The sequence below is a fragment of the Papio anubis genome, chromosome 20, assembly GCF_008728515.1.
Source record: "Papio anubis isolate 15944 chromosome 20, Panubis1.0, whole genome shotgun sequence".
Classification (NCBI taxonomy): Eukaryota; Metazoa; Chordata; class Mammalia; order Primates; family Cercopithecidae; genus Papio; species Papio anubis.
This window is the reverse complement of record NC_044995.1, coordinates 29,232,296-29,243,917: the sequence shown is the minus strand read 5'-3', so window position 1 is coordinate 29,243,917 and position 11,622 is coordinate 29,232,296. Positions and strand designations below refer to the sequence as shown.

General features: G+C 44.9%; 1 protein-coding gene across 6 annotated transcripts in view; it reads right to left on the bottom strand.

Annotated features, from left to right (window-relative positions):
* Nucleotides 1–8,992, bottom strand: part of LOC101020199 (zinc finger protein 28 homolog) — an 85,323-nt gene extending 76,331 nt beyond the window's left edge. For 2 of the 6 annotated variants that reach the window (XM_031660311.1, XM_031660310.1), the window contains exon 1: nt 8,469–8,991. In XM_031660311.1, the coding sequence (XP_031516171.1) occupies nt 8,469–8,498 (30 nt within the window). In that variant the 5' untranslated portion in view covers nt 8,499–8,991. Of the gene's footprint in view, nt 1–8,468 lie in introns of all 6 variants that reach the window. The other 4 variants (XM_017952831.3, XM_017952836.3, XR_002518798.2 and 1 more) reach the window with 3 other exon arrangements.
* Between the last annotated feature and the right edge of the window lie 2,630 nt (nt 8,993–11,622).

Genomic DNA, 11,622 nt, shown 5'->3' with positions numbered 1-11,622 from the left:
CAGAGTCACATCACCTGGGTGCTGAGCTCAGCACTATGTCACAATGCTCCCTGGGGGCAAGACAGAGGCAGAAGAGCCACATCACCTGGTGTCTGGTTCCAGGGATATGTCACAATCTTTCCTGTGCAGGGCAGGGTGCAGGTAAGAAGTGTCACATCTTTTATGTCATGGATGCAGATATATGTCACAATGTCCCTGTGGGCAGAGCCCAGGCAGGAGCATGCAATCCCATAGGTGGTAGGCCTAGTAATATTTTACAATACTCAAAATATGTGAGGCGCAGGAAATATGGGTGAATCACATCACCTAGGTGCTGGGTCCAGGGATATGCCACAATCCTCCCTTCCGGCAGTACCCAGGCAGAAAAAGAGAATTACATCACCTAGGTGATGAATGAAAGGATATGCTATAATGCCTCTGTGGGCAGGGCCTATACAGGAGATTTACATCACCAAGGTGTTAGAACCAGCCACATGTCAATACACAATGTACAAGAGAAACCAGGCAGAAGAGGAGAGTCACATCACCTAGGTTCTGGACCCAGAAATATATTACAATCCCTTCTTTGGAAAAGTCCAGGAAGTAGAGAAAAGTCACATCACTTGGACATTACTCACAGTGATATGTCCAATGTCCTCTGTGAAAAGCACTAAGGCAAGAGAATAAACTCACATCACCTAAATGCTGGGTCCAGCAATATGGCACAATCCCATCTGTATGCTGGGCCCAGGCAAGAGAGTCAAATCACTCAGGTGTTGGGCAGAATTGTATGTCACAATCACATCTGGATGAAGGTGGAGGCATGAGATTAACAATTTCACACATTTTTTAGTTCTAGGTATGAGACATAATACCCTCTGTATGTTGGGTATAAGTACATGAATGACAGTCTCAATGACGGTCTGGATTTTTATATGAGAACCTCAATCCCTCCTGCAAATTATGTCATTTATTGAAGTCAATGACTCACAGGTGTGCTGAATCTTGGTCCCAGAGACACTAACCTCTCTATGGACTGAATTAACATATGAGATTCAATTTTCCAACTTTTGGCTGCAGCTGGGTATGAGATTCAGAATCTCAACAGTGAGCTGTGTTCATGAGGAAGGTTGACAGTCTTTACTGTTGGCAGGTTATGCATATGAGTGTCACAACCTCCCCTGTGTGCTGAGTTCTGTTAGGACATTCTCTGAACCTCTTGACACTTTACACAACATGTGACAGAGTGTTAATTCTTTATGACCTTCATACAAAGAGGAGGCCCAGGATATTACTCATTTTCCTGACCCTGGCTATGAGAGAAACTACATCTGCTACTGGTTGTCTAGAGGTATGAGAGTCATTATTGCATCTGTAAGTTTGGATAAGATGTGCATCACAATCCCACTAGTGAATAAGGATGGACCAGTAGACTCACATCACCGCATTTTGGGGCAGTGATATGTCACAATCTTCTCTGAGGGCAGGGATAAGGCAGAAGTGCCACACCCACACGTGGGTGCTCGATTAGGGATATGTTACAATCTCCTCTTGAAAGCAGAATACAGTCAGCAGAGTCACATCACCTGGATGCTAGACCCAGTGATATGTTACAATGATCTGTGGGCAAGGACCAGGCAGGAAAAACACATCACCTGATTGCTGAGTCCAGTGATTTGCCACAATCTTCCCAGTGATCAAGGTGCAGGCAGAAAAGGGGGGTTAAATCTCCTAGATAATGCATGCAAAGATATGTCACAAGGCCACTTATGTGCTGGGCTCAGGCAGAAGCCTACTGTTTCAAGGGTGTTGAACTCAATGATATGTCACCATACCAAAACTACGCCAGAAACAAGAAAATAAAAGGGTCACATCACCACATCACCTAGGTGATGGAAAGGAGATATGTCATAACACTTCTGTGGGCAATTCCCATGTCATAAAGTTGCTGAATCCAGGCATATGTCACAACACACAATGCATGCAGGGCTTAGGCAGAAGAGGAGAGTCATAACACATAGGTGGTGAGTCCAGCAACACATCACAATTGCCTGGGCAAAGCCCAAGCCATAGAGAACTATGAGTCACATCACCTATGAACTAGGCTCAACAATATGTCACACTACCCTTTATGGGGAGGGCCCATGCAAGAGTCACACCATCTAAATTATGGGCCCAAAAATATGTCAAAATGCTCTGAGTATGGCTCAGGAAAATGAAAGAATCACATGACCTAGGGTTTAGGCCCAACTATATGTAACAAACATCCAGCTTGCAGAGCACATGCATGAGCAAAGAGTCACATCACCTAGGTGCTAGGCCCAGTGATATTTAACACTTTTTTCGCAGTTCCCAGGCAGAAGAGGAGTGTCACATCACCTAGGTGATTAATAGAAAGATATTTCATAATACCTCTGTGGGCGGGGCCCATGCAGGAGAGTTGCATTACCTAGGTGTGAGACCCAGTGATATGTCTCAGTACACAGTGTGTGCAGGTCCCAGGCTGGAGAGGAGAGTCACCTCATCTAGGTTCTTGACCCACTGATATGCCACAATCTCTTTTTGGGCAGAGACCAAAGAGTAGAGTCACATAACCTAGATGTTGGGCCCAGCAATATGTCACAATATCCCAAGAAGAGGGTCCACACAAAAGTGTCACATCAGCCGGGCATGGTGGCTCACGCCTATAATCCCAGCACTTTGGGAGGTCAAGGCAGGTGGATCACTTGAGGTCAGGAATTCGAGACCAGCCTGGCCAACATGGTGAAACCTCATCTCTACTAAAAATACAAAAAGTAGCCGACTGTGGTAGTGCGTGCCTATAATCCCAACTACTCATGAGGCTGAGGCAGGTGAATCGCTTGAACCCAGGATGCAGAGGTTGCAGTGAGCCAAGACTGTGCCACTGCACTCCAGACTGGGTGACAGAGCCCGACTCCATCTCGAAAAAAAGAGTCATATCACCTAATTAAGTGTCTCAGAGTTAAGACACAGTGCCCCTCATGGGTAGGGCTCAGGAAGAAGTGTGAAGTCACATATAACCTTTCAGCTGGGCCCAGCAAATGTGTCAAAATCACTTCAGCAGGCAGGGCCCAAGTCTAAGAAAAGAGTCATATCACATAGGTGCTTGGCCAAGCAATATGTCACAATCCCCACTATGGACGGGTCCCCGGGAGAAGAGTCACACAATCTCAGCGATGGACCCAGATATATGTTACAGTGACTTCTGGGAGTCAGCAGAAGAATCATATCACCTGTATGCTAAACTCAGCAATAAGTCACTCTCTCTTCTGTGGGCAAGGCCCAGGCCGAAGAGGAGAGTCAAATCACCTTGGTGCTGGGTCCAAATATATGTCACAATCTCTTTTTGGGCAACTTTCAGGTAAGAGAGAAGAGTCACATAAAATAGTTAAAGGAGGCCAAGCAAAATGGCTCACACCTGTAATCCCATCACTTTAAGAGGTTGAGGTGGGCAGATTGGCTGAGGTCAGAAGTTTGAGACCAGTCTGGCCAACACGGTGAAACCCGTCTCTACTAAAAATAGAAAAATTAGATGGTCCTGGTGGTGTGCACCTGTAATCCCAGCTACTAGGGAGGCTAAATAGGCAGGAGAATCACTTGAACTTGCGAGGTGAAGGTTGTAGTGAGCTGAGATTGTGCCGCTACACCCCAGCTTGGGCAAAAGAGCAAGACTCTTTCTCCAGGGGGGGGAAAAAAAAAAAGCTTAAATATCTGTCCTTTTCAGACAATAAACATGTCATTTAAATATTTCCATGAGAGATAATTTAATAAACAACCATATGTGAACATTTCCAGAAGGTGTCAAGTTCCATGTCATAAAATTTTGCATTAAACTTGGACATCTAGACAACGGAATACAGAACAGAGATATCCACCATTACAAATTATAGACCCTGCAAAAAAAGAGGAGCTGATGGTTTGAGAAATATACACAATGCACCAATTAATCTATCATATTTGCTTGTGGAAATGTATTCACTTTCTATAGCCATAATGGAAAAAAGATTTTTCCTACTTCTCTTCTCTGGTAGCATTCCCAAAGCAAACCCTTGGGGTTCTATTTAAAGTCACACAACCAGAAAAAAAACCATAAATTTAACAAATAAAATATATCACTAGATTTTTCTGAAATATACCTTTCATAGTCTTTGACTTCTTAAACATCTTTTAAGCTCTTCTGATGAAATGCAATTTACAGTTATTAAAAAACTGAAATTGGGCTGGGCATGGTGGCTCGCACTTGTAATCCCAGCACTTTGGGAGGCTGAGGTGGGTGGATCATGGGGTCAGGAGTTCCAGACCAGCCTGGCCAACACAGTGAAACCCCATCTCTACTAAAAATACAAAAATTAGCTGGGCGTGGTGGTAGGTGCCTGCAATCCCAGCTACTCGGGAGGCTGAGGCAGGAGAATCACTTGAACCCGGGAGGCAGAGGTTGTGGTGAGCCGAGATTGTGCCACTGCATTCCAGCCTGGGTGACAGAGCTAGACTCCGTCTCGAAAAAAAAAACAAAAAAAAAACTGAAATTGAAATAAGTGAAAAAATCTTTCAAGGTGACAAACTCAGGAAGTGGCAGTGCTGACTGGGACACAAATATGTCCAACTCCACTGTCAAGTCAGACCATAATATCACTCAAAATATTCTTTCATCCCCATCCTGCCCATTAAATTACTCAGTGACCACCTTCCCAGGAGACACTGTACTGTACCCCACTGTAAGTCTCAGGTACATTTTGCTTGCAGGTTCTTGCATTGCCTTACTGGGATGGGATCTTCTTGTCCTTTGGAAAAAAATTTATTTCAATAATCTAGAGAAGAAAAATCATTTCTGCCTTTTCTCATCAATATGAACATCTGATTGTCTCATCACCAATGTGTCTACTAAAAATAAAAATCAGGTTGAGAGGCTAGGCGTGGTGGCTCACACCTGTAATCCCTGCACTTTGGGAGGCCAAGGCGAATGGACCACCTGAAGTCATGAGTTAGAGACCAGCCTGGCAAACATAATGAAACCCCGTATGCACTAAAAATACAAAAAATTAGGCCAGGTGCCATGGCTCACACCTGTAATCCCAAAACTTTGGGAGGCTGAGGCGGGTGGATAACCTGAGGTCAGGAGTTCGAGACCAGCCTGGGCAACATAGCAAAACCCCGTCTGTACTAAAAATACAAAAATTAGCTGGGCATGGTGGCACACGCCTGTAGTCCCAGCTACTCAGGAGAATGAGGCAGGAGAATGGTTTGAACCCGGGAGGTGGAGGTTGTAGTGAGCCGAGATTGCACCACTGCACTCTAGCCTGGGCAAGACAGTGAGAATCCATCTCAAAAAAAAAAAAAAAAGGAAACGAAATATCCGCACCAGCAACATTAACACAAAAAGTTCCATTAAACAATGACAGCTACTCAAATGTCACCTCTTCTATAAAGCCCTCCTTGATATTTCCACTGCTATGTTAGTGGCAGAATTGATAACTATTATCTTTCAGCTCAATACCTTGTCTTTTCATGTACAAGTATTATTCTAGAGAATAAATTGTTTACACACCTATCCATGCTAATGAGCTATAAACTCCTACATGGCAGGTATGTTGAACCCTGTTCATCTGTGTAATCCAAATTTCTGATACATAATGGGTGTCATATACACATAAAATCAAAACGCTATCAGGGAATTATTGGAAAAGCTAACAAATTTTTTTTTAACTTTTAAGTTCAAGGGTACATTTGCAAATTTTTTGCATAGGTAAATATGTGTCATGGGGGTTTGTTGTGCAGATTATTTCATAACCCAAGTGTTAAGCCTACTACCCATTATCTTTCCTGATCCTCTCCCGCCTCTAATAGGTCCTAGTATGTGTTGTTCCCCTCTACAGGTCTATGTGTTCCCATGATTTAACTCTCACTTACAATGAGAACATGTGGCATTTAGTTTTCTATCCCTGTGTTAGTTTGCTAAGAATAATGGCTTACGGCTTCATCCACGTTACTGCAAAGGACATAATCTCATTTTTTTTTATGGGTGCATAGTACTCCATGTTTTATATGTACATTTTCTTTATCCAGTCTATCACTGATAGGCATTTAGGTTGATTCCATGTCTTTGCTATTGTGAATTGTGCTGCAATGCGCACACGCATGCATGTGTCTTTACGATAGAATAATTCATATTGCTTTGGGTACATACTCAATAATGGATTACTGGGTCAAATGGTATTTCTGTCTTTAGGTCTTCAGACAGTTCCCATCATGTCTTCCATAATGGTTGAACTAATTTACACTCCCACCAACAGTGTATAAGCATTCTTCTGTGAAAAAATAATTTTAATTTTCTAAGAGGTTTTTTAGACAAATACTATACAAGGAAATTTTCCACAGGCCTAGGCCATCCAGCTGCTCTTCTGAGAGGCTACACTCTTACTCCTCAGGCTGTCCTCTAAGAGACAACTCGGGAAGATATTCATTAGACATTCCAAGATACATGGCCACTATGGGTATTTTGGGTTCTCCCAGACAGTTCTGAAACTCATGACCAAGAATAGACTACAGGGCTGCTGTAAAGGGCCCTGTAATTTCTCCAAAGCAAAACTTCAACCCAAAGACGTACTAGTAAGGTGTGTGTGCCTAGGGAAGATAAAAGGAGAGGCGCAGACTTTTTTTTTTTCTTTTTTACAGTGGAGTTCCAGAAGATTATTTTTCTACTTTTTTTAATCACGTAAAATGTTTACAGACTTGGAAGGCTGAGGCGGATGAATCACCTGAGGTGAAGAGTTCGAGACCAGCCTGTCCAAAAAGACAAAACCCAATCTCTACTAAAATTATAGAAATTAGCAGGGCACGGTGGTGGGAGCCTGTAATCCCAGCTACTTGGGAGGCTGAGGCAGGAGAATCGCTTGAACCTGGGAGGCGGAGGCTGCAGTGAGCTGAGATCATGCCATTGCACTCCAGCAAGGGCAACAAGAATGAAACTCCGTCTCCAGAAAAAAAAGTGTTTACAAACAGAAAACAAATCTTTAAAAACCTGCCATCCACTGCTGTGTAAAAACATGATTAACAAAACACTGGGTTTGAAACGTACAATAAAGGACAAATAGTGGATAGTGTTGTAAATTGGAGACAGGAAGTTGTTTGTCCTCATTTCCTACATTTGAGAATGTAGGAAAGAAAGTAGAAATTTATAATTTTACTGCAAGACTTAGTTAAGCTAGGGGAAGAGGGTAGTGGATTAGAAGTCCTGCTTGCATACATTAGGAAGTCACAGAGGAAAACCAGTCCTCAGGTGGAGCGTTAAAATAATTAAAAAGCAGGAAATTAGGCTGAAGTGGCTCTACCGGCGCGGTGGCTCAGCCTGTAATCCCAGCTCTCAGGGAAGCAGAGGCGGGAGGATAGCTTGAGCCCAGGAGTTCGAGACCTGCCTGGGTAATATAGCGAGACCCCGTTCTTCACAAAAAGAAAAAAAAAAAAAAAAAGACTGAAGTGAGTCTAGTGCCCTTTGTTCATAAGTAAAAAATGTAAAACCTAACTCGAGTTTATTTCTTATAAATTACTATTTTAGGCGGAAACAAAATTCAGGCTTAACCGATCATAAACTTGCAATTAACCTCTGATCACATAACCAGGAAATTTCCACCTGAATCATACAAATAAGGTGACTACATAACTGTAAGCAATTCTTGAATTTGGTTTGCCTTCTCACATGCCCTTTATAAAACTCTTTCCTTTATGCCGCTCAGGTGGGCCACATATTATGGCTGGGTGCTTTCCATTTCACCAATCACTGCTCAAATAAACTCGTTAACCTTTTAACATTGACTCCCTTTAATTTTTAAGAGAAGGGGCTGGGCGCAGAGCCTCATGCTCCTAATCTTAGTACTTTGGAAAGCCAAAGCTGGCGGATCACTTGAGGCCAGGAGTTCCAGACCATTTTCTGCCATGGCGAAACCACTTATCTACTAAAAATACAAAAATTAGCCAGGAGTGGTGGCGCAGTTCCCTAATCCCAGCTTCTCTGGGGGCTGAGGCACGAGAATCGCTTGAGCCTGAGAGGCGGAGGTTGCCGTGATCTAGCACTGCACTTCAGCCTGGGCGGCAGAGCAAGACTCCGTCTCAAACAAACAAAATGTTTCACAAAAGAGACTGGGAACCCTCACCCGCCGCAGTTCTTCCCACGCAAACACCGGGTCGGGATTCTGCCCTGATGACCCGCCTGGCATCCCTGAACAATCTGGGAAATAATTGGGGCTGCCTGAAGAGCTCCTAAGGGAGGTCCAGACATGGTGCCGCAGGGACCGGGCGGGACGCTGGGGTCCGGGTATGGGCCCAGCCACCATCTTGCGGCCAGAGGGGCCTGAGGCGGAGCTGCGCCAGAGGAGACTCTGGTCTGCGACCCGGGAGCGGACTGTGGAGAGGCCGGTCCTGCTGGTTTCACAGCCTGGTCTCCCCTCTCGGGTTGCCCAACCCCGCACACTCACCCTTTCCCAGGTTCCAGGATGTCCTGGCATCTTAGCTGTGCATCTCCCTGCAGATTACAGGTCAACAGAGGCTGTGACAGAGTCACCGGAGGCTCCCGCGGTGTAAGATGCGGAACAGTAGAGACAGATCCCAAACTCGGGAGAGAGCAAAAAGCAAAGTCCCCGCCGAATGTCGGAAGCCACGCCCTCCCCTCCGGCGGCGCCCCTGATTAGGCGGTTCCCGCGTCAGCGCCACTGATTGGATAAAGCAACAGCACTCATAACACCACCCGCCCCACTCGGCATTAGTGCATTTTACCGACGGGAAAACATGCTAAAAGTAGGTAAGATAACATGCACAGGGAATTACAGTTAATTAAGAAGTAAGCTGAGACATGAATGCACTTACTCTTTTCCTTACCAGGGTCTTGTATAATGCATCTTATTTGCTACTTAAGGGTAAGAAAAGAACATTTGGATTTTTCTTTTTCTTTTTTTTTTTTTTTTTGAGACCGAGTTTCGCTCTCATTGCCTAGGCTCAAGTGCAGTGGTGCGATCTGGGCTCACTGCAACCTCCTCCTCCCAGGTTCAAATGATTTTCTTGCCTCAGCCTCACCAGTAGCTGGGTTTACAGGCGCACGCCACCACACCCGGGTACTTTTTGTATTTTTAGTAGAGATGTGGTTTCACCATGTTGGCCAGGCTGCTCTCGAACTCTAGATCCCAGGTGTTCCGCCCGCCTCCGCCTCCCAAAGTGCTGGGATTACAGGCGTGAGCCACCGTGCCCTGCCCATTTGGAAATTTTTAAACCACTTTTTAATGATTTTCATAATGCAGGAAAGAACCTCATCCCATCCCTGAGCCCCTCTCCCACCATGCTGTACTGTGCTGCTGACCACATTGTGGGATGGCCATTAGAAATGAGGCGGGGGTGGGGGGCAGCCCAGGCTGAGAATGGTGTAGAAACAATTATGTTACCGGGCGGGGCACGGTGGCTCACGCCTGTAATCGCAACACTTTGGGAGGCTGAGGCGGGAGGATCACGAGGTCAGGAGTTCCAAACCAGCCTGACCAACATGGTGAAACCCCGTCTCTACTAAAAAATACAAAAATTAACCGGGCGTGGTGGCGTGCGCCGGAAACCCAGCTAGCTACTCTGGAGGTTGAGGCAGGAGAACTGCTTGTATCCGGGAGGCGGAGGTTGCAGTGAGAAAAAAAAAAAAAAAGGCCGGGCGCGGTGGCTCAAGCCCGTAACCCCAGCACTTTGGGAGGCCGATCGGCGGATCACGAGGTCAGGAGATCGAGACCATCCTGGCTAACACGGTGAAAACCCCGCCTCTACTAAAAAAAAAAAAAAAAAGGAAAGAAAGAATTACAGTTACCCAAATTTGTTCATCTTAGAAAGGCTCCTCACTTTGGGAGGCTGAGACGGGCGGATCACGAGGTCAGGAGATCGAGACCATCATGGCTAACACGGTGAAACCCCATCTCTACTAAAAATACAAAAAATTAGCCAGGCGTGGTGGCGGGCGCCTGTCGTCCCAGCTACTTGGGAGGCTGAGGCAGGAGAATGGCATGAACCTAGGAGGCAGAGCTTGCAGTGAGCCGAGACCGCGCCACTGCACTCCAGCCTGGGCAACAGAGCAAGACTCCCTCTCAAAAAAAAAAAAAAAGAAAGAAAGAAAGAAAGGCTCCTCAGTCATTCCGTGTGAAGTGGCTATTCCAGGGTAATTGTGCCCTGACTATACTGCATTTCAGTTTGGCTTCTCTTTTTTAAAATCGCTGGATTACTCTCACGAATGGGGGTATTTAATTTTCTAATTGAAAATGACCAGCTATTCTTTGTGGGTGTCCTGATTTGATTTGCTAGTTTAGACTCTGGAGGTAGGGGTGAGGAAATATTGGGTCACATCAGAATACGTTATCTCACTTAGAGGATATATAGGAATTTCTTAATAATATCTAACAGTTTTCTCAATACCCATAATATTTAACAGTGATAGCTTACAGGGCAGGAAGGGGACACAGAGGACACAACCTTAGAATTTTAATTTGGTCATAAATTTTTTGTTTTGTTTTGTTTTGTTTTGTTTTTGGAGACAAGGTCTCACTCTGATGCTCAGGCTGGAATGCAGTGGCACAACTATAGCTCATAATTTGGTTGTAACAGTTCTTTAAAAAATATTGTTGGCAGGGTTTGATGGCTAACACCTGTAATCGAAACACTTTGGAAAGCCATGGTGGAATGATTGCTTAAGCCCAGGGGTTCAAGACCAGTCTGGGCAATGTAGTGAGACTCAGTCTCTACAAAAATTTTAAAAATTGGCCTTGTTTGGTGTTGCATGCCTATAGTCCCAGCTACTCAACAGGCTGAGGTAGAAGGATCACTGGAGGTTGAGGCTGCAGTGACCCTTCATTCAGCCACTACACTCCAGTCTGGGTGACAGAGTGAGACCTCTATGTGTACACACACACACAAAATCGCACACACATATATATACACACACAAACATACACATATATATTCCCTATATATATGTATATATACACCTTATATATATAATCAAAATAATATATATGTTTGCCAGGCATGGTGGCTCACACCTGTAATCCCAGCATTTTGGGAGGCCAAGGTGGGCAGATCCCATGAGGTCAGGAGTTCGAGACCAGCCTGCCCAAAATGGTGAAACCCCTACTCTACTAAACCTACAACAATAAGCCCGGCGTGGTGGCCCGCGTCTGTAATCCCAACTCTTCGGAGACTGAGGCAGGAGGATTGCTTGGACCTGGGAGGCGGAAGTTGCAGTGAGCCAAGATTGCACCATGGCACTCCAGCCTGGGTAACACAGCACAACTCTGTCTTAAAAAAAATAAATAAATAAAGTATATTGAAAGAAATTTAAGCACAGAAGAAGAGTGAAAGACTATGGTGGGGAATGTGATAAAAGGTGAGTGCGGCTCTACAGCTCAGTGAGACTTGGTTTCCATCTTAAGGAACTGCCCTCCCATACTGAAACCACAACCCAGCACATGCCATTTCTCACACTATTTATACTTTGCACAAAGGCAGCAGAAGGAGGTCAGCAATATCGTTCATGACATGGAAGTCTATTCCCCACTGAGACATTTTAAAAATGTTATTGTCTTAAGCCCTTTTCTTTCTAATAAAGCCTAT